Source organism: Diabrotica undecimpunctata, chromosome 7 (assembly GCF_040954645.1).
Source record: "Diabrotica undecimpunctata isolate CICGRU chromosome 7, icDiaUnde3, whole genome shotgun sequence".
In the NCBI taxonomy this organism is placed as follows: domain Eukaryota; kingdom Metazoa; phylum Arthropoda; class Insecta; order Coleoptera; family Chrysomelidae; genus Diabrotica; species Diabrotica undecimpunctata.
The window spans coordinates 128,723,539-128,750,040 of NC_092809.1; the positions used below are offsets into that span (position 1 = coordinate 128,723,539).

The following is a 26,502-nucleotide window of genomic DNA, read 5'->3' on the forward strand; positions in this document are numbered from 1 at the left end:
TTGGTCTGACCCACTGACTATTAAAGCTCCAAAATTTGTTACACACATTAAAAAGAAACGTCACAAGCACCATTTAGTTCTTAAAGTACATACACAGAATTACAGGGCTATAAACTTGATAGCGTTAAATGAAATGATCTTATTTGGTTTATAATTATTTGGATACATTTAAACGTAAGTAAATTATGGAGCTCACATGCATTGAAGAATTATTGAAGCTATTGAAGGGACTACATATAGTATCTGGCATATTTTGTTTTAACAGTAATGGTTTTGTTGCTGGGAATATTAAATTCTTAGTTACCCAAGATCTAAAGAAATAGTCATAGGAAGTAAGCAAATCAGAGGCGAATTTGACAAATTGTAAATCGTTCCGTAGAGGCCATTCTGAGAAATTTTAGTAGCTGATCAATATTAGTCAATATTCAAATAGACTTGCACCCGCCACTGTTCATTGCTACGATTAATTAATGCTTCTATAAAGGTACACACGCACCAAACCGGCCGACAACGTAACCGGCAGTGTATTCAAATGAATCAGCCCGCACTTTAGGGAAACATAACACATAGAGTCACACCGAAAACTCTGAATGAAATATTTTCACGGTTAGTGTGTACCGGTGTGTTGTCTACTGACTTAGTGAGCGCTACCACAACGGAATGAACCGGAAAATAAAATGTGTGAGATCAATTTTTACAATACATAAGAGTTCCAAATGTTTTTCGTAACTTATTATTAATAAAATTTGTCTTGATTATCGATTAAATCAGCAAATAAATTAGGAAATTTCGATCATATAAGGACCTTTATTATGCTATACAAATGCCATGATTTACTGAAATCGTTTCTAAATAAAATAACAAAAAATCTGCCAGATATTATACTGGTATAAGTTATAGAAATATAATAAGAGATTTTTGCTGTTATTGTTAACAGTAGAACATGCACTAAAATTGCTTATTATGTATAATTTTGTACAAAGAGTATAAAAATGCAAGTTTTATATGAATTATAAAGAACTACTCGAAAAATATCTTCAATGCATGTCAATGTACAATAAAATTAAGTGAACACAATTGATTATAAAGAAAATGAAAATATTTGGATGAAATAAACGTTTTATCGAAAACCAATCGACCAAATATCTTTGCTAACTTATTATCCATTTAATCAGCATATTCTACCATGGTTCCAGAACATTAGAAACAACCTATTCAAGGTTTGCCTTTTTTAGATCTGAATTAAATAAATAATTGGAAAATAGATGACATCTATGGGTTTTTGGAGTTAATAATATTTATAAACTTTCATTATCTTTCACTCGATGATGGATATAAACTAGAACATCTTTCATTTATGATATATTTTTTAATATTTTAATCTATGGTTATATTTGATACGAATTATTTCCCATTTTCATTAAAGAGGACTGGACAGAGACTATCCCCTTACCTAATTTTTATTGAGACTGCTATTTTGTTTTTGACAGCTTATTGCTTGCTCTTATGGAAGTGCTGTACCCCATGATCAATTGTCGAAAAATTTCAATTTGATTTTTGGTTTAAGTTTCTTTCCGTTAATAGTTTCAAAACATCGGCAAGCAATATCAAAAGCACGCGTAAGCTCAATTGGGCAAGTGATAACAACTTTATTATAGTTGATATATTTTTCGGCTGTTTGTCTGATAATGAATATTGCATCTATGGTGGATCTTTTATTTCGGAATTGTTGCTGTTTTTTATTGATGTCACTTCTTCTGCCAAAATTTTTGTAAAAAGCTTTGAGACTGTACTTAATAAACTTATGCCTCTAGAATTTTGTGGGTCTCTTTTCCCCCCTTTTTAAAGACTGGTATAGTTACACTTTGTTTCCACTGTTCTGGAACATTCGTCGTTTTATAAATCTTATTAAATAGAGTTTTTATTTTGTCAGTCCTGGTGCTTTCGTTTTTTAGCTTAACCATTGTTGATTCCAAGAGGTAGTGATGTGCATTACAAGATGTTGCTTTTAGGTAACACCTCTAGCTTCTACTACTTAATTTCTATCCTCACCTTTAAGAAGAATGGGTGAACTCTGGTAAACCTATCTGAGAAACCCTAGCGAAGTTAAGTAACCAAGCAGTGAAATCTAGAGTCAGGGCCGACGATGAAGGGAGAAATGGTCCTCCGAGAAGAGCCAGGAACCTTCCTAGGGTAAAAGCATCAAAAACCCTTACATTAGAGCTTTGGATAATAAAGTTAATATTTTTTAAATTATATCCTATCAGAGATATTAGAGTTATTGGATAAGAAAGATGTTTGGTAAAAACATGTGTTTGAATTTAAAGACTTCTTAGATTATTTCTAATATTCTGTAGCTTTTTAAGAAAATTCAAATTTCCAGCCAATCTTAGATTACACATTTTACATATAAAATATGTAATGCTTTTATGAATAATTAAATGAGCTTGTTCCAGATATTTAGTGTTTGGTTTAAGTACCAAAATCCTAACCCAAATTTCTAAACTTCTCACACAAATTTGTAGTGCAACTCGTGAGTACAATATTGCTTTTTCATTATCAGTCTAAATTCAAAATTCGGGTAAATTCCATAAAATACTTCGAATTAATAACTAATAATAAATACTAAATAAATTATCTCAACAGTAATAATATAATGAGTATCTTCAGAGAAAATAATTACATACAAAGATTTTTGTCAGTACTATACTACGCTCCAAATACTAAAAATTTAATGTTCCTACAAAATCGAAGGAGGGGAAACAAAAATGATCTGTTCTGTATGACTTTAGCTCCAATTAAAGTAAATATTTAATGCTAGATTTAATGCAGCATCTCATATTAAAGAGTTCCGAAATATAACGTCCTGTATTTATTACTTTTTCTCTGGAAAATCTTAAGAATACTTTGTGCAATGTGTAAAAACAGCATCTAGACAAAACGATATAATTTAGCGATGTGTAAGAAATGGAAGCAACTAGTAAATACTAGATATTTAATACTCTTTTTAAAAAAGATAAGTTGAGATTAGCAGAACTCCTATCAAGAACGAATAAAAAAGATCCTCCTAGACGAAGGCTATTCCCACTGGCTGTGAGAGATACGTCAAAGCTGTATTAAAATGATGGTGGTGATATGGTTAAATAGCAAGGACTAACAATGGACAGGAATGACTAGTGAAACAGTCTAAGGAAGATCAATGCTTAACTAGTAATACCATTGATAATGATGATGATGCTGATGAAAGAATTTAAAAGAATAAAATCTTAACGATTCTCCTTCTATTTTGATAGGTACATGCCTGTTTGATCAAGGTTCAATTTATTTTTTCCGAATATTTTTCTTGGGTGTGCCTTCACGCTCTTCCATTTGGAGATCGCTCTCTTTCTACTCTCACAAATTTGTCATTTTTCTATATGTTGATTACGTTCTATTTTCCTGTTTTGAGTCCTTTGGTCGTCTAAAATTAGAATCTATGTAGGTGTTATTGTTTAGGCACGCCTTGTCCTATCTGTCAATATACACTCATGGACAAAAATATCGATTATTTTGGAATTTTCAAATTTTTGTTTTTTCAAAATAAATTCTGGTGAAGCAAGTCGTTTATTGTAAAATAGAGTTTATTTTAACAATGTTAAATGAAGAATTTTAAGTTTTTATGCGGAGAAAATTGTGAAAAAAATAAATGTTTAATATTGGGTAAATAAGGTTATTTTACTCTAAACTTAAATGATAATTTAAATTGCTTAAACAACTGGTTTAAACTGAAAGAAGTGCATGATCAGTAAGAGTATTTTCCCCTCTAGCTCTTATTACTGCTTGCATCTTTCTCAGCATGTTTGCAAGTAAATTTTGGACATATCCTTGGGAAATTGCATTCCATTCATCCTGTGCAAGAAGCCTAAGCTGCTTTATCGTATTTGGAACGGGATTTCTTTGTCGTATGCTGCGTTTTAGGTGATCCCACATGTGCTTTATTGAATTTAAATTCGGGCTAGACGGTGGCCAATCCAATCTTCGAATTTGGACCTCATCAAGATAATTACTCACTATGGCAGCGACATGTGGTTGAGCATTATCAGGCATTAACGTGAATCTTTCATATCCAATGTAACCAACATATGACAAAACATGATCTTGCAGGATGTTTTAAACTTAAGAGTCACCAATCATCCGTCCAATCACTTCCACAAGTGCGGTACGTACCTCCCAACTAATTCCTTCCCAAAGAATTATGCCATCAACTGCAAAACTAACGGTCTGGGCGAGACTGCAGCTGGCGAATCGTTCTCCAACTCTTCTGTAGACGTAGTTTTGATCATCTGGCTTCCATATTAGGATTCTGGTCTCATAAAAATAGCTTATTTCTGAGGTGCATCGTTGTCAATAAACGATTTCGTGTAGAATTAAGAACCAAAAACGGTCATCAATTGCGGTTGTGCACCTTGGGCGTCCTTGACCAGACCTTCGTACAAAATTTCCTGTTTCGCGGTACCTTTTTAGAGTATTTGAAACAGATTCAGTTCTGCTGAGATGTCGTGAGATACCTTTTTGTGCATATCCCTCCTCGTACAAAATTGCAATATGTGCTACTTGGACTTCATCGCAGTGCCGAATTGGTGGGATACTTGTTTTAAACTTAGTTAAATCAAAACAATATTTAATTAAACTTAATAAATTAAACTAAAAATAACCGAATTAGTATGATTTTTCCTTTACGTGAAGAAGGATTTTTATAATAAAATGTACGAATGACACTAACCACTGAATAAACGTCAAAATAAACATCAAAATATTTTAAACCAGTTGAGTACATTAGCCTACTATATGAGTATTATCAGTAATCTAAAATTATTTTGAAATAATAGTGACTACAAAAAAAAAATTGGAACATTCCAAAATATTCGATATTTTTATCCATGAGTGTAGTAAAGACATTGATGATAACATCTAAATCAAGTAATTCACTACAACCACCATTTTTTGTCATTCAAAATGTAAAATAGCGCTGAAGAGAGTAGGAGGTGAGTCGTATCTTGAGACAGCTTTGTATTTGCTTGCGTTTTTGTAGTGGGGAATTCCAAAATTAGAATTTATGTAAATTTTATTGTTTAGGAAAGCCTTTTCTTAGCTGTGAATCTATTACAGAGGACCTTCTACCCCACATCTTGTTTTAATTTCCTCATTTCTTAAGCCTTTAGAGTTGTGCATGACAAATTAGGAAAGTATTTGTACATAAGGTTGTCATTAACACAACCATGTTACGAAAGTAAAGACACGAATAGGAAAAACTCTTTTAATATCTATAAAGATGCGACTAAGAAGATGCTCCATATTGGTTGTGATATTATATAATTGTGGAAAATTTTAACTACAGACACAACCAATTTTGAAGATAATGCGAACAAAAACAGTAAATAAAATTAACGCTAGGATATTTAGGATAAATAAAATGGACGATTTTCATCAAAGTAATAATTTTATCAACTTATAGATAAATAAAACTTATTTGTGATGTATATATGAAACAAATCGTATCGCTGCAAATATTTTTAATAATAGTCTCAATCAGATCATTTCCGTTTCCATAAGTAACCGAGTCTGCAGTAACATAGAAAAGAATCCACAATTTTTGGAACACAGCATTACAAATAACGTCTAGTAATAAATAAACATTAAAAACTTAACAGAAACTAACATCTACTGAGCAGGAAAATACATCTAGGTACATTCAATGATGTGGGGCTGCGAAGACTCTATGACACTGGGTCTGGTCTCTTTCCCAGTGTGAATAGAGTTCGATGGCGCTCTCTGGTGAGCCCCGTTCTGAATTAGAGATGGAAGCGGCCTGGAAAGACCAGGATGGAGCACTGTGTGACTTACTTGCGGCTGAGAGGTGTGGATCTCGTACGGTTCTTTCGGATCTTCCGAACCGTCTTTTAACTCGATGGGTCCTAAAATAAATAATTAAATGTTATTCATAGGTTTCATATTTTAATGAAGTACACAATCTATTAAAGGGTATTTCCCGTTAAGAAGGCAAAATGTCCCCACTTTAGAATTCAATTTTTTAAAATTTTACGTGATCAAAAAATAGAGAACTTTTTTCGTTTTTATTTTTTTTTTCGCGATTAATTTCAAAATTTCAAAAAATTCAAACTCATATTTGAGGCTTTTCACATAGGTTGAGTGTACATCACTTAAATATGCATTTTTTTTTCGGAAAAAGCCTAAAACTTTTTATTTGAGGTGACTACAGGTCTAGTTTTTTTCTATTTCGTGTATTTAATCAGAAACTATATTTCTGATTTTTCCAGATCTCTCCGTAAGACCCTTCAAAAACCCTTCAAAAAACTGTTTTTAGAGCTTTTTTGGGGATTTTCCCCATTGTGTAGGCTTTAAAATAGATCAAATCAGGGTTTTTTATAGGCTATATAGGTTTATTAAAAAAAAACCTTGTGTTTTCAGTGTTTTTAAGAGTTTTTGCAGGGTTATCATATTTTTTGAAATCGATACAATCTGAATCAATTTTTTCAATTTTTTTTATAAGACTCAGACCCAGATAAGTGGATTACAATATATTTTAAAATTTCAAAAAATTCACACGCATTAGCTAAGGGTTTTACAAATTTTTGACTCGTAGGTTTAGTTGAGTATTCATTTTTTTTTTTCGAAAAAACCGTTTAACTTTTTTTTGGAGATAGCTGCAGGTCTTTTATTTTGTGTATAATGAAAACATGTTAAGATGTTTTGGGAAACTACTGAGGAGAATTTAGGAGCGGTAAATGATGATGACGTATGGAGAACATGATATAACTTCGAAAGGTACAGACTATACCATGAATCAAAATCGTCAAATATATCAAAATAGGACGTTTGAGGTGGATAAGACATGTAATGTTGATAGAGAAGAAACTCAGTGAGAAAAAATGCTCTTTGATATACCCATTATAAGAAGAGAAAGATCCAAAATTGGAATACGAGCTTGCAGAGGTGGGCAATTAATCGGTAAGACTAGAGAACAATTATTGTGCCGGTTATTACCCACTAACTTGCTCAAAATAGATGGGATTGTAAAGCCAGAATAGCTAGATACTAGCAAAATTTAAATAGATACTGTCAAAGGATAGGTATGGAAAAGATATATTATAAAAAATTATAAAGTACATTTGGCGAATATTATACAGGGTGAGTCATAACTATTGGGACATAGACTAAGGACAGGTTATTTGGACCAAAATATGGCTATTGGGCAAAATATGCCTTAATAAAATGTTGCTGAGAAAAAAGATACAGGGTGTTAAAGTTAATTTTTGTTTTTCGTTTTTTGCTAATAGTTTCCCTTTATATTTATAAATTGCTATCAAAATTGGCACAGAGGCATAATCTTAGACAAGAAATAGTATTTTATTTACAATTCCACTATCAAATACCAAACTAATAAATAAAGTTGCAACTAACGTAAGGTTTCCGTTTTGACAATAAATCAAAACTAAACACACTTTAACTTAAAAGAACTCACAAAAACTCAAACTAAATGTTCTACATGGTCTCCTCCGATTTCTATGCCTTTTCTAATTCTTTTTATAAAGGATTTTCGGACGTTAAAAAAAATATTATTCTGTCCACTTATAAGACTAGCTGCATTTTGAATGTATCTCCAAAGTTCGTCTCGTGTATTAATTTCATTGGCATAAACTAAGGACTTCATATGTCCCCAAAAATAAAAATCTAGCGGGTTGTACTCAGGACTTTTTGGTGGCCATTGAAAATCACTGCCTCTGCCAATCCATCGTTGAGGAAATACGTCATTAAGATGATTTCTAACAGCTAATGAAAAATGAGGTGGCGCTCCATCCTGCATAAACCACATTTTTCTTCTTACATCCAGTGACAGATCATCTAAAATATCACTAAGAGTATTTTCCAAAAAGAATAAATAAGAATCTCCATTTAAATTCGGAGGAAGAACATAAGGCCATAGTAGTTGGTCGCCTATAATGCCACACCAAATATTCAATTTAAACTCATGCTGAAAATGTCTAGCTTTAATAGCATGCGGGTTTTCTTCTTCCCAATAATGACTATTTCGCCAATTAAAAACCCCTCGTCTGGTAAAAGTTGCTTCGTCGGTGAACATAATATTCTTAATAAAGTGTCTGTCATTGCGATGTTTATTCAGAATACGGTGGCAAAACTGTAACCGTCGTGGAAGATCTGTTGGAAGTAAATTTTGAACAGGAGTGAAGTGATAAGGATGGAGGTTCTCTTTTTTTAGAATTCTAACAATAGACGACTGACTTACTCCTGTTGCTGCTGATAGATGTCGTGAACTTATTTCAGAATTTTCATCTACTCGAACCAAAAGTTCATCTTCTTGATTAGGTGTGATTTGTTTCGGTCGACCACCCCGATTTTTAGTGTGAAATGACCCAGTTTCACCTAAACTACGATATAATCTTGCAAAAGTTTTGTGATTTGGTTGCCTTCTGTTTGCGTATAAAATTCCATACCTTCTGGCTGCCGAGCGACCGCAAAAATTTTCTTGTGCGTATACGCAAATCATATCTCGCATTTCTTCATTAGTAAAATGATTGTGACGAGGCATTTTAATTAAAAAAAGTAATGATTACTTTTAAAAAATGCAACATTACACTACACTGTCACATCAAAAATAATTTACTCTGAACAAATGACATTTGCCAACAACAATTATCTGACAGTCCAAAGCATACTTTTCGTAAATGAAATAATATTTGAAATCCTTTTTTAAGACTCTAAGCAGTTCGACTACGTTTTTATCGAAAACGGTTGAAATTATCATGTTTAAACAAGAGTACCAATTTTACGTAAAAATGATGTTTACGTCATATTTTCTAATAAAAATTACTAAAAAGTTTCATCAGAAAAAGTTTAGACTCAATTTGATCATTAGGAATGATCCACGTGGCGCCCTCTATGACAAAACGTAAAATTGTAAATAAAATACTATTTCTTGTCTAAGATTATGCCTCTGTGCCAATTCTGATAGCAATTTATAAATATACAGGGAAACTATTAGCAAAAAACGAAAAACAAAAATTAACTTTAACACCCTGTATCTTTTTTCTCAGCAACATTTTATTAAGGCATATTTGACCCAATAGCCATATTTTGGTCCAAATAACCTATCCTTAGTCTATGTCCCAATAGTTATGACTCACCCTGTATACTATTCATGACTTATGTTATATATTACGTGTCTTTTCTACTCATAGAACCAATAGACATCTATACATCGAACAAAGAGAGCAATATGACGAAGAATCGTTATTGACACCGAAAAATTTCCGATTTAACTGTCTTGAGACACTTTCTTTGATTACAACTATTTTTTACTAATTATTTAAATTTTAAATTCAATTCGAGACTTTAAAGTTTTCTAATTTTTATGTCGAATACGTTTAATTTAAAGTTTTGATTTAATTCGTATAAATTTAATGATGATGCAGGTACAACCGAGTTATTAATAATATAATTCTGTATATTTAAATATCTGACTTACCTAAACCAGCATCAGATCCCGCAAAATCATAGTATCCGTTCGAAGATCCATCCCCATTCAGTTCTTCATCAATGTTGTTTGGCCTGCAACTGGTCGTCTTCCAATGCGTTCTTAGCCCAGATGCACTTATGTAATTTTTCCCACACTCCTGACAGATGTATGGTCTCTCATTAGTATGCAGTCTCTTGTGAAGCTTCAGGTGCACAAATTGCGTGAACTTAGCAGGACAGAAGTCGCAAGCGTAAGGTTTCTGCCCACTGTGCAGCCTAAGATGAGTTTTAAGATTAGATGTCGAGGAGAACCTCTTTTTGCAAATCCCGCATTCGTGAGGTCGCTCTCCGGTGTGAACCAAGTGATGCTTTTGAAGGTGCGCTAATTGAGTGAATGATTTCGTGCAAACATTGCATTTAAATGGTCGCTCTCCACTATGCGTTCGTAAGTGAACTTTCAAATTTGATAACTGACCAAAAGTCTTGCAACACACGTTACATTCGTAGTGCATTTTTCCATCTTTCTTTTTTAGCGGATAGGGTAAGCTCCTATAACCCCTTGAGGGCCCACCGTTGGGACTTGTTGGGTTACTTGAACATAAATTCAGATCATACTTCCCGTCGGGACTTTTGCAACCAGGAGACATTCTTCCGTTAATTTGCAAAGCTGGTAAAGGTGTCAATAAGTGATGCGTTAAATTAGAGCTGACAATATGACTTGTCGGAACGATCAAATTTGTACCATTGTTGTGATGATTATTGCTGAAGTTGCTTGTTATTGGAGGCGAGTACGTGTGTGTTGGAGATGATGTTATGGTACTATGAACAATACCATTTGGAGAAGGGTACACACTGTAATAGTTTGTTGATTGGATCGTGCTGTGATAGTTGTCCGTGGGATGTGGGACATAAGTGTTATTTTGTACTTCTGATTTCAAGGTTGCTGGACTAGGGGGCATCATATTCTGTACCTGAACGTTGGAGCTGGAATCCGGACTACAAGGTAAAGTAGAGTACCTAGAACATTAATTGTTTTAGTTATACATATATTATAAATTATTTATAGTAGTTTCTTTTTAGAAGTTAAATAATTACCTGTGACTTTTCTTGTAGGAATAAGCCATCTCCGTCGGTGAACTGGGAGGTGGGGTTGCATTGCTCTGTCTATGATGATTATCGTTATTATTAGTATCTATTCTATTTCTTAAAAGAATATTTTCCAAAATGCTCGACGATGGAGGACTGTATCTCGATATAACGTTAGTATTCTTAACTTCAGTTTCATAATAAGGTTTATTAGGAACTTCTTGAGGTGGAGAATCCATCACAATGACAGTCGTCGGAGGAGTGATAATTCTTGGGGTTAGTGTTGTTACTTCAGGTACTGCAGCATCCATAGTTAAGTCTTTTTCAACATCAGGTTCACTTTCGCTCTTCACCGATTTATAGTGATAAGCTTTCGTTATCTTAATTTTTACTTTCCTGTACTCATTTTTCTGATTTTCAGGAGAAACTGGTTTGATAACAGTAGTTTCCTTAGGAGTCTTCTTGCTAAAATCAAGAACGTAGTTGTTTTCACTGTCAGAGTCACTGGAATCTTCTGGAGGTGTAAAAACGTCATCGTGGTACTCATTGCTGTGGTACCCTTCATCAGATCGTACACTGCCTTCCGTCGGAGTCAGCTGATGCTCATACGGTGGTTCCTTAGAAGGAGGAGGTTCCGTAGTACTGACGGTTATCTCAGATGCTTGTTGAGCTTGTTGCCCTACACAAATAAAAGTATCGTTAGTGAAAAAACGACTAATATTAATAAAATAAGCAGATACAGTTCAACTGAAACAAGTTGGTGTAAAATGAAGTTGTTCATTTAAAAAATAAATAATAAAAATAACGAATGAATTAATAAAAATTAAAAAAAAAACTGTGAACATGAGGACTTTTCATGTCCGAAGTAGAATTGAACAGGCTGCACTTAAAGCCTTATCCTGAGATTAATCGTGCCAGTTGAATGGAAAAGACATCGGATGCATTCAGTCTCTGACCAATGGTCGAGAAGACGGCATCGCCCGACGACATACTTGAGTCATTTAAGTCAGTCCTGTACGGGCTCTCGACCAAGTGCAAATAGACAAGTGGAATTAAGCAAGGAAAAGATAAATTGTAGACCAAGAAATAAGGAACGGATTAAATAAAGAAAGTATGATAAAAACGTGGAAGACGGTGAAAGAAATAAGAGAAGGGAGTGAGATTTAAAACAAAACTAAAAGAAGTAGATCAAAGAAACGTAGTATCCACAGTACTATATAATGGTTATATATAAGTACATATTAGATTGTAATAAATAATAAAGAGCATAAGTAATTGAAAAGAAAAAAATACATTATTAAAATTAATGGATTGCAGACTAATAATACTTACTTAATCTCCGTAACATCTGTTCGCCGCTCAAGGGATAGTTCAGTCTCTCAGCAAACTCCTTGCAATACCAAACCAACAGTTCCTGGTTAGGCAAAATCGGTTTGATCGTGTAGAAGTATATGTTCATCTTGTATTGGCAGGCGATGAGATTCTGGGATTCACCCGAATAAGCAGGATTCACGTAACGCATCCAGTTGGCTTTGGAAGTGTCAAATCCGTCTATGTAGTAATACAGTTCGTTATCTTTATAAAGCTGAAAATTTAAGAGATAGAATTTTATTAGAACTAATGTAAATGTATTGTAATCCTAAATAAATGAGTACTATTATGTAGGTATTTAGATATTTTGTTAGCTGTGTTCTTGAAAATATTTCAGCAAAAATGATAGGTAAGGAGAGTCGATTGTTTAGGCCATCTCTCTGTGAAAATGTTTGTTATAATTGGAGCATATTTTGTGTGAATTCGAATAAACATAAATATTTTGGAGGAGATGATATAGTTTGGAGTTAAAATGGGATGGGTCGAATATAAAAACGTGAGTGTATTATGAATGATTTCACTTTTAAAATAATATGGTAGTAAAAGGAGTTAAGATAAGAAGAAGAACAGTAAAATTAAAATAAAATTGTACATTGCCCAATCCTTCCACTCTCGAATATGGGCGAGAATTGGTAAACACAGATGGTGATTAGTAGTTCTACATTTGATTCTTGATCCTAAGACATCAATAGCATCGAACTTGTCTATGTCGTATGTCTTGTCTATGTCGGTACAAGAGTGTGGAGACCTCATTCTCTCATTGAAGTGCCTCACCAAGAGTGTGGATGCAATATAAAATTAGATGACTATCAGTTTATCAGTTATCGGTAGTGGATTTTAAGATTGTTATAAAGAAAACATAATAATAACTTTATACAATAATGCTTGGATGAGTAAACGAGGAAATCAAAAAGTGATAAAATTAAAAATAATTATAAACTGATGCCAATAGCTCTTCATTTTCCAATCCCTGGAAAAATAGAAAAGATGAAGATCTGAAGACATAAGGTAAGAGGTAGTAGGAGGGGTATATCTTTGAAAGACATTGAAATTTGACATGAATGAAACAAAAATGATGGTGAACTACTACTGAGAGGTCGAGTGTAGGGAAAAATCAATCAGAGAAAGGTGATGATGATTAAAAGAGATTTTTATTTGACTTTATACGGGGTGAGTGAGGAGGAATGCACCAAACTTTAAGACTGTATACTATATGTAACAATAATTAAAAATAACTCATATGTTGTTATTCGATTTTTATTTGTTTTCAGGTTTTAGTGATAATAACACAAACTTAACATTGATTTAATGTTAAATGTTCCTATAATAAATTTTCAAAAATATCGCCATTGACCTGTAAGCATTTTCTGCTTCGTCTATTAGGATTCAACGTTGCTCTCCTGATTGCGCCATGGCTTGTTCTAATTGTGCTTGCAACATTTCTAATACGACGATTTAGTGTATCTCGAATGTCGACTTTTACCTTGTGAACCTCATTTTTGAACCAGCCCCACAAAAAGTAGTCTAATGGTGTTAGATCTGGAGACCTTGGAGGCCAACTAATAGGGCCTCTGCGAATAATCCAACGCCTTGGAAATTTGGTTTAAATGTTGATTAACCGAGAGCTCAATCGTTCTGATAATACATTTGCATTCTAACGTTTAGTGGAACGTTATATAAGAGTTCTCATAATTTAGTAGTACTCCTCTTCTGTAGGGCGATTCTCAAATATGAAAGGGCCAATTAAATAACCATCGATCACACCATACCACAGGTTTACCGAAAATTTTCAAAGAGTTGCGCTGTTATTAATGTCGTCTCGGGTGAATGTTGCTTCATCGGTAAAAAGTGTGCGCAAAAGAACACGACGATTATTATTTATCCGTTGAAAAAATTGCATGAGGATGGCATAATATTTCGGTTGTAGATTCTGTACAAGTTTTAGGTGGTATGCATATAAGCCTTGCTCGTGAAATGTGTTGATTACACTCATTTGAGGAATGCCCAAATGAGTACCAATTCTTCGTGAGCTGATCCCTGGATCAACTTCTGCTGACTCCAGAATATTTCTTATAAAAATAAATAACAATTAAAGCCATTTATTACAACAATGCCAAATTTTGTAACGACTTGTGTTACAGTAACATTTAAAACTGAATAAATAAAAAATTACAGCTTTGTGTTAGTATCGCTATAGCTCAAAAACAAATGAAAATCAAATCAAAATATACAAGTTATTTTTAATTATTTTTACGTATATTATGCCCATACCCACTCACCCTGTATATCAAAGTCAGTAGCAAAATCTATAATACCTAGCCAATATTCGTTTACCTTTTATTACAAAATTTTAAATTAATACAGTATGCACACGAATGTTTTGTTAATATGTATGTAAAATATTATAAAATTTGATCAGCTCTGCAGTAAATATGTTACTATTAGAATCGTTATATGCTCTGAATATATAGTTCTGTAACATTCATTCTTGCAAAAATTGTAAACTTGTCGTATACAATTCCTGATTGAAAGCTACTAGCAAAATTCGATCATTAAATTTAACTATAGATTCACGATATATTTTAGAAACAGCTCCACATCTCCACCAAGTCATGTTATGCAAAAAATCGTAATTTTTGTAATTTCGTAATACTGAATTTAAAAGGACAAAAAAAACTAATGTTATAGTCCAATCGTCAGAGACGAAAATACCACTGGACTTCTAAAAATCATACAACCAAGTTTAATTTTGCTGAGAATGTCAACTTGGGGACAAAAAATACAAAAAAGTTTGCCACTCAAGAGAAGGGTCATGGATCCACTAAGAATCTGTACGTCATAGACAAAAATTTTTTAAACAACAAATGTAGCTGAGATAATTTTTGAACAAAACTGTTTATTAGCACTTTTTCCGCAGAATCATGAACCATTCTCTCACAAACAACCCTTGAAGCGACCGGCTATTTTGAATGTCAATTACGCGCGTGAAATAAATATTTTAAATAAAACTTTTATCAACTTGGCGGTTAAAATTCGATATCTTTTGATTAGAATGTTCTATGGACAAAAATCAAAATGCGTTTTGAAGGTAAATAGTGCAGAATTTGTAACAATTTTTTTGCATTTTTATGAAATGAAGTCAGTTTCTGTAAAGCTGTTAAATAAATAAACGTTGCGCGATTTTTGCCATTTTCTACGATTCTCATGAGATTAATAAACTTTATCACTCCAATTGACCGGAAACTATAGAATTTCCATTGTTAGAGCCTAATCTTCCGAATGAACTGTAGAATTAACCATTCTCTCAGAAACAACGCTTGAATCACCCGGCGATTTTGAATGTCAGTTACGCGGGCAGTTCAAAATTATTTCAATTATATTCCTTGTTTGACATTTTTTCGTTTTCGGTTCTAATCTCCTAGGAGTGGGGTTTTAGGGAGAAGCCCGGGAGTAGGAGTGGCAAATTTTTTTGCATCTTTTTGGGGTCCCAAAATTGACTTTCTCAGTCAAATTCAGCGTGTTCGTCTCGTTTTTAAAAATCAAATCTCTGACGATTGGATTATTATAAAAATTGCAATAGAATGTTACTTAATTTTTATGGGTGTTTATATACTTGTGCTATAAAGATATTCATCAAGACGTTTGTCGTTCTCTAAATTCTTCGGAGTGACACCCGTTTTATCAGTATTTTCAGGAACACATTTATAAAATGGAAGATGGTCGGTTTGGAGAAATCGGAATCTGTTGACTAGATATTGATGAGGTATCTTTACGACTGAGCCATACCGTTTATTATAATCAGTCGCTACAAATACTTGACAGCCTCCAGAAAATGTTGAGTTGTTTTTGGCTTGACATCAATACCACCGTTTGCCATGTTGCACGAGAATTTTATACGCTTGTTTAAAATTATATGTATTATTAAATAAAGATTACAGGTTAGTTAATTTATTTTGTAAGATAATGTGAAACGATTGAAGGAAAATCGTAGTTCTAAGAGAAATATCAATAAAAAACTGGTATTTCGGAGAGTGAAAGAAACTTACTTAGATGTGTAAAATAATGAAAGTTATAGTATATTTTTATATAATTTCCTTAGATTTATACAACAGTTTTCATGTTAAAATGATCTACATGATCATTGTAGCAAATGCAATATTTAATGCAGTACAGATCAAATTTTGTCACTTAAAATTATAATTTACAATGGTAGATAAATTATTTATTTTGTATAAATTAAAAATAAAAATTCACCTTATTATCACGGCCGTTAAATTTATAGAATCCCTCTCCCACTTGCACCTATACCAAAGAGAAAAAAAAGATTAAGAAAAAAGTATTAAGAACCAATCACCAAAGAGAAAATGTTAACAGAAAAATTATTTATATATACATAATATAAAAAATTGAAACTTATTTATTATAAATTGGCGAACTGCAAATTTATCAACCTCTGAATCCACTGTTAGGCACGGGTCTTCCCCATCCTCTTCCACTTTTCTTAATCCTGTGCTTTTTGCATTAACTTTCCTGTTTTTTTCGTAAGTCGTCCATCCATCTAGTTGGTGGTCTACCTGACCGTCTCTTGTTTTCTAATATGTCTCCATTGTATGAGTCTTTTATTCCACCTATTATCATTTAAACGTTCTATATTGCCAGTCCATCTCCATTTGGTTTGTCCAATCTTTTGTTTTAGTCATCTCTTTTACTATCCTTTTCGGGTTATATCATACCTCTTCTTGTTATCCTCAGTATTGCTCTTTGGGTTACTTTTGATTTACTAGCAGATTTTTTGGTTTTAGTTATTGTCACCAGTTTGCATTAGTTGTAAACTTTTTATTCAAGCAAATGACTAGCGTTCCTTTTAGAATATGTGCATCTTAACAAATGCTGGCCATTTCAAACCTATAAGGCACTAAATCTCACAGGTTTGTTTGCCTTTCCTATTCTAAATTCATGTCCCAAGTAAATATAGCTATAAACCAGATATACTTCATTGCCACCTATTCCCAGAACATCACTTGGAACTAAAATGATCATGTATTTTGTTTTTTGGAAGTTAATGTTCAGGCCTACTTGTTTTATTTCCTGTTTTAGTTCTTCCATTCTTTTGTAAGCTTCCTTTTTCCTTCCATCAATATTTATTCCCTTTTTAGCCCAATCTACTTCCTTAAACACATATTCTAAAGCTGTAATGAATAGATGGGGGAGATGGTGTCTAATTCCTCCTAAATCTCATATTTATCCGTAAGAAATGTATTGAGTTTAACAGGTACTACTTAGAGGTATATGCAGATAAATTAATGAATGAAAAAAAATTCACCAATTATTTACAATAAATAATATATGTAATAAAAGCATTTTTGCAACTTTTTAAAAACATTTATAGAATAAAAATTATATCCAAATATTCAAAAATAGTTGTTAGCAATATTAAAAGGCAGTTAATTTTAAATAATTTTCTTCTTTAACTTTACTTTACATTTATTTCATATATATTTTTTAAACAAAACTTACCCTCCATAAGTAATTTCTATTGGTGGAACTAGGTACAGCATCTTTGGCATATATTTCTCCCACTAAAGGCCCAAACCTTGTGCCCCGTGGAATGTATCCTGTACTCCAAACACCTTGAGCCTGAAAAAGAAGATTTTTAGGATGTAATAATTGGTTTGCCATTAAAAGTTTTGCTTTAATATATTCATACAATAGATGCTTAAGTTAGGACAAAGAATTAGTCCGTGATTGCGCACTTTTATGCTTATACACCTTGTTTTTAAAAAGCGAAGAAACTAATCAGTTCGTCAAGTATAACTTAGATGATTCCATTAAATTCCTATATTAACTACGACTGGCTGACAAACTTACGCAGATAAAGGATGAGTCAGCTGAGAACATATATGTCAACTGCAAAAGAACCTCAAGGGGAAAAAGCCTGTAACAACTGTAAAAGAAAGAAATGCCCATGGTGAATCTATGAACTAGAAATTCTGGTGAAAGAGAACGAGGAAGCTTACGCCAAATGGGTAGCTACTGGAGCTAAGTAATGAGCAAAGAAGATTAGCAAAAAGCGAAGTAAATAATGCTTAAAACAATTACTGGGAAATAACATATACAGAAGTTAATAAGTTAGCCGATAATTCAAGAGCGAATATAGAGCCTGAAAAATTATTAGTGGACTACGAGCACAGGAAAAAGACGATACAGGACTACATCTTATTGGCATTTAAGAGTGGAAAGAATATTATCACAAGCTCCTAACGGAAGATAGAATCGAATTTCAGGAAGATACTTAAGAAGAAATCTACGAAAGGAAAGTTCAAAAAGAAGCAATAATAACTGCAGCGAAATAGAAAATGTCATGCAATAATAGGAATGCCTCTGATGCAGGAAATACAAATAACGAACCACTTAAAGCAGCTTCGAATACATTAATAGAGATCCTTACAGATACCTTTAATAAGTGCCTCGATAGCGATGAGATACCACCCAAAAGCTTTGTTAAAATACCGAATTGAAAAACAAATTAACGAATCAGAAGATCAAAACGATTTCGAAGATGATTGCTCTTGTTAGGCGGGATATTCAGTATTAAACAGCTTATAAAGAGGACTAACTATCCATTGAACCTTTGTCGACCTTGAGAAAGCCTACGATACCGTACCATTAAGTGGTTGCACATGAAAAACAATGGTGTCAGTAAAGGTTACATTAAAATTGTAAAGCCCTAACTCAAGATGTACCAGTGCAGTCAAAGTAGGCAAGACGTCATCTGAAGATTTTTGGATTAGTAAAGGCTCAAGACATAGATGTTCCTTAGTGCAGCTATTGTTTAAAATATCCCTGGAAGAAGCACACAAAATATGGCAACGAAAATGTAACCAAATAGGAATAACGAAGAGTAATGGCACAATATATTCTCTTCTCTTCGTAGACGATCAAGTGCTGATACCTGTATGAGTAATATGAGAAAAAGAGATTAAAACTAAATGTATATAAGACCAAATATATGGTAATTGGCGATGAAAACAAGAAAGATCTTGTTACAAAAAAATTTAATAGTAAGCATTGCTTATCCTTCAAATTGGGTGTATCATTAACATCAGACGGAATGAGCTAGCAAGACATTAAAAACAAAATTGATCAAGGAAGACGTGCTATTTCGAATTAAATTCAATCCTCTGGAACCATATAATAACAAATAAAACAAAAAAGTCTATTTACAAAACCATTGTTAAAAGCATATTTTTATATTGTTCAGAAATGTAGAAAGTTCGAAAGGCAAATTGCTATTCCAAGAAATGGAGTACTGGAGACGAAGCGCCAATATTTCATGGCTACACCATGCCAGAAATGATAAAATTGGAAGAATTATCAATGTACATGGTAAGATATTTAATAGAAATAATAGAAAAGAAAAGGCTGATGTGGTATGGCTTTTTAGAAATTAATACTAAATGCCCAAAAAAATTATAGAGTTGGTTGTAAGTAAAAAAAAAAGGAAACGAGGTCGGCCACCAAGAAGTTGGAAAACGTCAAAGAAGCAATGGAGAAAAGAGGCCTCGATGAAAGTGACTGTCAGGACAGAATAATATGAAGTTAAGAAGCAAACAATGGTTTAATCGGTCACTTCTGGGCAGTATAAGCCGCCTATTAATATAAACTCTTCTGATCCATTTTTTTTTTAAATTTATGAAGAAGTTTTCTTCGAAAAAAGGACCTCACCATGAACAGCACAAACACCGAATATTTAGGAGAGTGGCAAGAGTATCAGATTTAATTTTAGAAGGCTATGAAGTAAAAGGCTGTAACAAATATTTATACATAATAATAGCAGAACCAATCGCAATCTATTAGTAGTATCTGAGAATACGTTAAAAAGAGAAAAAATAACCGAGAACCAGACACCAGTTATTTTATCCAAAAATGTTCTTGGCCTATCCAAACAGAAGTCTCAGAGATTAAAAATATATGTAAGACATTAAAAAATTGCAAACACTAGGCCCAAGCAACGTCCCAGCAGAATTGATTAAAAATAGAACAAACAACCTTTAACAACATCTATTAGAACTGTTCCAAAATTGTCTTAATGTCAACAAACTTTCAAAAGAATGGAAATTGTCATATCTATCTACCATTCATAAAAAGAGAAGCAGAGAAGATTGTCAGAACTAACTACGATCACCAAAATATATAGTAAACTTTTGAAATATTAAATTGAAGCAGAATAAGAGACATGAAAGCAGAAAAACAAGCAGGCTTTAGAGCAGCAAGATCTACTGTCGATCATCTTCTTACTATTACCCAAACAGTAGAAAAAAAATGCATTTAATTAAAAAGTACGTATTCTATTTGTTAATATGAAGAAAGGTTATGACAGTATCCACAAACAAAACATTAGTGTTAGCTCAATAAACTTTGTGAATGAGATATACACAAAACACCATTATAAAAGTGAAAACGACAAATGGTTTGTCAAATCCATTTAAAGGTCATCTAGAAGATCACGTCAAAAAGGGTTACCAGTGAGGATATTTGCAGATTGATGAACGTTGAAAACACAATGATTGACTACAAAAAATACAAACAACTATAGTTGTAAGGTCACGTTCTTGGGAGAAGATCGATTGCCAAAGCAGATACTAGATTGGATACCATAGGGAAGACAACGAAGAGATAGGTCACGACCAAGTTGGAGAGGGTTACCGATGGTGAAATTAAAGAAAGAGGCTAAATGTGGATATGTGCCAAATGTGACAAAATAGATCGCAGTGGAGACTGGGAACCAAGACTCAAAAAAGCAAAAAATTAGAAATAAAAAAAGTAATATTGTGGCAAAAATTATAGATAATATATGATTATCTATATATGAAGATAACTTTAATAGTTTAAACATATATAATGGCGACAAATTTTGAGAGAACAACGAACAGGAAAAGTGCTCCGTTATCACTGAAGAGAGAAGTATATCTCGCCATACAAAACAGAAGCATGCAGGAGGGCGATTGCGATATTAAATACTGCGATAATATAATATAAAATTGAATATGGTTCGGAAACCATTTGCTTGTGGCATTTAGATATTATCTACTTTGTTTAATGGGAATTTTATTGTAGTTAATTCCCATAAAATACAGTAAATAACATAAAGTCGAACACTAGTCCAAATTGAAGCTTTTATGTAAATTTGTTTTTCTTCATAATCTTAAAGATCGTGAATATATGAAATTGATGTAAACATATATGTACTAATATTACTTACGTTAGCAACTACTTGGGAAGACTTGAGAACGAGATTTCTTGGAAGAGTAGCTTCTGCTCGATTCGGCGTTCCAGGATCGACAGGAAGATCTGGAACGATATAGGTGGTATGCAGTTCGAATTCTTCTTCGCGAATGTTCGCCAAGTCGAACTCGCTGGCAGAAGAAACCGTAGGTTCTTCCATCATTTCCTGCTGAAAGAAAAAAATATATTATAGAAAACTAGGTCCATGGAAGGTTTGCTAGACTTTGAGCATATTTATAAATTTTTTTATTTTTTAATTAGAAATCTGTTTATTAAAAATACTTATCAGTTCGACGAGCTTTCTTATCGAATAAAATAATATATTAAAAAATAAACATAATCAGGTATCTCATTCACTTTTGAGAAAGTATTTGAAAGTACTTCAGTGATTTGTTTAAAGTAAGTACACATATTTATGAACTACAAAGCAACCTACGACTCTGTGAATAGAAGAGAAATGTTTAAAGCAATGAAAGAGCTGGGAATACCAAATAATTTGGTAAATTTAACAAAACTAACTCTTGAAAAAGTTGATTGTAGAGTACGAATTCGGAGGGAGCTGTCTGAACCTTTTAAAACAAATAACGGGCTGCGCCAGGGAGACCCTCCCTCCTGTATACTGTTGAATCTGGCTCTGAAAAAAGTAAAACTTATGTCACAAATCACAACCGTTGGTTCAATATATAATAAATCAGTGCAGATCAGTATAGAACCTATCGAAGGAATGGAACAAGTCTGTAATCATTAAGTTACTAAAAAAGGGCTACCTAAGTATATGCGAGAATTGGCGAGCAATAATAGTGCTGAGCGCCACATCCAAAATAATATCCAAGGTCATATTGAATAGACTAAAGCCAGAGCTAGAAAAGAAACTTAGTAGCAACCAAGCAGGCTTTTGCTTTAAACGCTTGGAACACGCCAGCGAATGTAAAAGAAAGATTAATATGTTTATTGACTTCAAAAAGGCCTTCGATAGTATAAACAGAGAGCAAATATGGAATACTCTGAAATTATATGGACTACCGATGAAATATATTAACCTGATCAGATTATTCTACAAGGGATACAGAACCAGACTGGAACGTGTGGGAGAAATGGTAAAAGATATAACTGTACAAAGATATAACTATACAAGGATGCGTACTATCCCGATACTATTCCTAATCATAACGGATTGGATCATGGAGAAACTAAGCGATAAAATAACAGATATTAGGGTGAACTTGCACAACCAGTAGGAAGACTTGATTTTTGCAGACGACATTTTGTCTCCTAATAGAACATAGCAACCATATGCAAAAGATGATCGACAAGCTTGTAAAATACTCCAATGTGATGTGCTTTAAAATAAATACAGAAAAAACGAAACCCTTAAAAAACAACATCCAAGAAACGAAAATTAAAATTAATGGAAGGCAAATAGAATGGAGGCACTTGAATGAAAAGAAAGACCGGATAATAGCTGGAGAAGAACTGTAACAAGAGATCATAAAAAAATTGGCCTGAAAAGGAGAGAGGTCAAACAGAGAGGAGTTGAAAAGGGGAAATAAAATTTCTAAGAGATAATACAGTCAATCAGGCATCTTTCACTTTTGACTAAGAAATGCAAGGTGGGTAGTATTCCAGTAGGCAGAGATATAGCATAAAACCAAGGAAGGACGGAAGAAGACCAGAAAACTACAGGCCAATATCCCTCCTGGAGTCAATAGGAAAAATATTGGAGAAGATCATCTACAGAAGACTGATGAAGCATGCAGAAAGAGGAAGAATAATCCAAGAAGACTAATTCGGATTCAGAAGAGGAAGAAACTGCGAACTACAGCTAGCAAGAGTAATCAGCGACACGAAAATATGTTTCAACAGAAACCAGAAAACTAGACTATGACCATCATTGACATCGAAAAGGCGTACAACACGGTCTGGAAGAAAGCCCGCATTCACAAGATAGACAGAACTAGATTGCTACATTATTTAGTTAATATATGTGACTCATATTTAACTAATAGAACTTTGCAAGTTTATAGTTATCGAAATAGTTACATTAAATAAAAAACAGCCAAATCTTAATCAAAACAAATTTAATATAAATTTCAAAATAGAAATTGATTTAGGTTTTTTTGGTTACTTTGTAATTTACGTGGATGTCCTCGTAAACTTAACATTCTACGAGGATGAGCTTGATAGTGAGAAGAATACCGTTGCAGTTATGACTTCTTTTTTTCAGAGAGATGCAAGGCAGAAAGAAATTGGGTTTTATTTCTTTGATTTTTGTGTTTTTCGAGATGCAAAGTTCTAACCACTATTAATGCTATTGTCTTGTTATAAACAAACCATAAAATAAACTCGTAACTTTGACTTTTTCGTTTTCCAAACACAACTATTTTTTAAAACCCCTGTATTGAATTCGACTTCTTGGAATGTGAAGGTTTACTGCTTTAACATTGTATTCTACCCTAATTTGGTCTTTATTTTCCATCTTTCTTGTCTGTATTAGTAATTTTGTCTTTTTTAGATTTATTTCTGGTTCATTATATTAATTAGTATACAGTATGGTGGAAATGAAAGGAATAAATTCGTTATTTCGTAAACCGGAGACTTTAAGGAAAAATCCTGAAACCCGTCGATTTTTATTTTTAAATAAGCTATTCGTAAGAATACATTTTTATTTTTGACGTCATCTATGTGAGCGTGATGACGTCATTGCTAAAATTTTTGAATAGAAAGGGGGTATTGTAATACATCATTTGAAAGGTCTTTTTAAATACCTATTCAGCTATATCAATATGTCTAAGTAATTAAAGTTTGTAATTGTTTAAAAAAATAATTAAATTTTTATTATTACAATAAATAGTTATTAAGTATTATTCAATAAATACAACGAAACCTAAATTAAGTGCTCAAATTGTTTACCTTCAGCTAAAATACAATGAGAAAGCCGTGCCGCGAACTCTTCTCTAACATTCTCTAAAACTTCCGGAGTTATTTGAACAACCTCATTACCTATTCTTTCTTTCAGTTCATTAATATTTTGTGGTCTATTTTGATACACCTTACTTTTTAAATATCCCCATAAAAAGAAATCAAGAGGAGTCAAATCAGGTGACCTAGGCGGCCATTCTATTGTTCCTCTTCGACCTATCCACCGATTTGGAAAGACGTTGTTTAAGTAGTTGCGTACCAAGACAGCATAGTGTGGAGGCGCACCATCTTGCTGTAGCCATAAATCATTTCTGTTTGGAAACAACCGGTTCAATTCTGGAAGCAAGAACTTTTGAAGAAATTCTAAATACCTCGAAAAAGTATGGTCCAATACACCTATTATCTATTATTCCCACCCAAACATTAATTTTCTCTGGGTATTGAGTACGGTACTCTTGCATCCAGTGTGGATTTTCCGTAGCCCAGTACCGATAAGTTTGACGATTGACATGACCGTTTAGTAGAAATGTAGCTTCATCAGAGAAAATAATCTTTTTTAAAAACATCGGATCTCTGTTATTTCGTTCCATTATAATGTCACAAAATTCAATTCGTCTATCAAAATCATCTTCCATAAGTTCTTGTACTAAACTTACTTTGTAGGGATGCCACTTTTCCTTCTTTAGCTGTTTAAGAACTGTTGAATGGTCCATGTCATTATCTAATGCTACTTGCCGTGAACTGTTATGAGGATTATCTTGAAAAGCTAACAGAACGTCTACTTGTTGGTTTTCAGATATTGGTTTTCTACTACCTTTAGGAAGGTCTTTAACATGACCCGTTTCTCTAAATTTTTTCTCAATTTTGCTTACAGTGGATTGTGAAATTAGTTCTCGACGGGGGTATTTATTATTAAATAACGCACATACTTCTTTCTGCGTACGTGTTTTATCTCCATAACCAATCATTATGAGAATTTCAATTCTTTGCGTTTCAGTTAACTTCATGTTCAAAGATACAAAGACTTTTTGAATACGTTTACTACAATAATACTATTAATCACTTGACAGAAAGATAATTAAGTTTGAATGTCCAACTATCAATGTTCATATTGATAAGGTAACTAGTTTTTTTAAAAAGGTAAAAAGTAGATAAAAAAAAAACATTTCATTACCAGTGATGGCCTTTATAAAATTTATTTTTGGGTGTCAATAATACGTCATATCAATACTTAATAAATATTTATTGTAATAATAAATATTTAATAATTTTTTTAAACAATTACAAACATCAAATACTCAGACATATTGATATGGCTGAATAGGTATTTAAAAGTCCTTTCAAATGATGTATTACAATACCCCCCTTTCTATTTAAAAATTTTAGCAATGACGTCATAACGCTCACATAGATGACGTCAAAAATAAAAATGTATTCTTACGAATAGCTTATTTAAAAATAAAAATCGATGGGTTTCAGGATTTGTCCTTAAAGTCTCCGGTTTACGAAATAACGAATTTATTCCTTTCATTTCCACCATACTGTATATGAAAATAATTGTTAGCAACAAACTGGACAAAAGTTTGTCATGATAATAATTAACTAAATAAAAATATTTGCCAAAGCTTCAAAGCTTTTTATGTTTATTTTAATAGTGTCGCCCTTTTCTGCATAATCTTTTCTGCAGAAGGTTGTTCATTGTAGTGAACAACATACTTAACCTAAAAACATTGTAAAAGGAATTAAATTTCTGGTACAATATGAAGGCCGCTGTCGTCTCAGTCTACATCGAGATACTTTTACTGAAAGCAAAAGTTATACGATGTCCTTATTATTTTCTGCATCAATGGATGCTTTTGAGGATTATGCATAGATGCATAAAGGGTGGAAAATGATAATCAATATGCACTTGTATCGGGGTTGTTACTATATTTTCAGCTTGACTCTGGTTCGGTATTGATTAAGTAATTAAGGCAGCATGACTACGATGGACAAGTTTGACTGTTTTTTTCGATTTTAATCTTTATGAAAGTATAGAATCAAAAACATTTTTTTATTGTTTTTTCTGTATATTTAAAATATTTGACGAATATTTTAGATAAATAGAAAACTTAATTACTGTTAAACGTTTTGTGATTATGTGTTCATATTCTCGGTAAATTCTATTCAAATTGGGCCTGTATATACTTTTTTCAACATTTTTAAATCTCTGATCAACAGGTTTTATTTTGCCAATAGGTTTCTTTTTTCTGGTTCTGATTATTCCTTGTTAGCTCTTAATATTTTGCCAGACTTTGTCAGGTAAAT

At 32.8% G+C, this 26,502-nt stretch overlaps 1 protein-coding gene across 7 annotated transcripts in view; it reads right to left on the reverse strand.

Moving 5' to 3' along the window:
* Positions 1-3,629: 3,629 nt before the first annotated feature.
* Blimp-1 (PR domain zinc finger protein 1) overlaps positions 3,630-26,502 on the reverse strand; it is a 130,807-nt gene continuing 107,934 nt past the window's right edge. For 3 of the 7 annotated variants that reach the window (XM_072538166.1, XM_072538162.1, XM_072538167.1), the window contains exons 3-9: positions 21,254-21,442; positions 17,509-17,628; positions 16,246-16,293; positions 11,953-12,205; positions 10,630-11,299; positions 9,545-10,551; positions 3,630-5,954 (exon numbers count right to left, since the gene is read on the reverse strand). In XM_072538166.1, coding sequence (XP_072394267.1) covers positions 5,722-5,954; positions 9,545-10,551; positions 10,630-11,299; positions 11,953-12,205; positions 16,246-16,293; positions 17,509-17,628; positions 21,254-21,442 — 2,520 coding nt within the window. In that variant the 3' untranslated portion in view covers positions 3,630-5,721. Of the gene's footprint in view, positions 5,955-9,544; positions 10,552-10,629; positions 11,300-11,952; positions 12,206-16,245; positions 16,294-17,508; positions 17,629-21,253; positions 21,446-26,502 lie in introns of all 7 variants that reach the window. The other 4 variants (XM_072538164.1, XM_072538161.1, XM_072538165.1 and 1 more) reach the window with 2 other exon arrangements.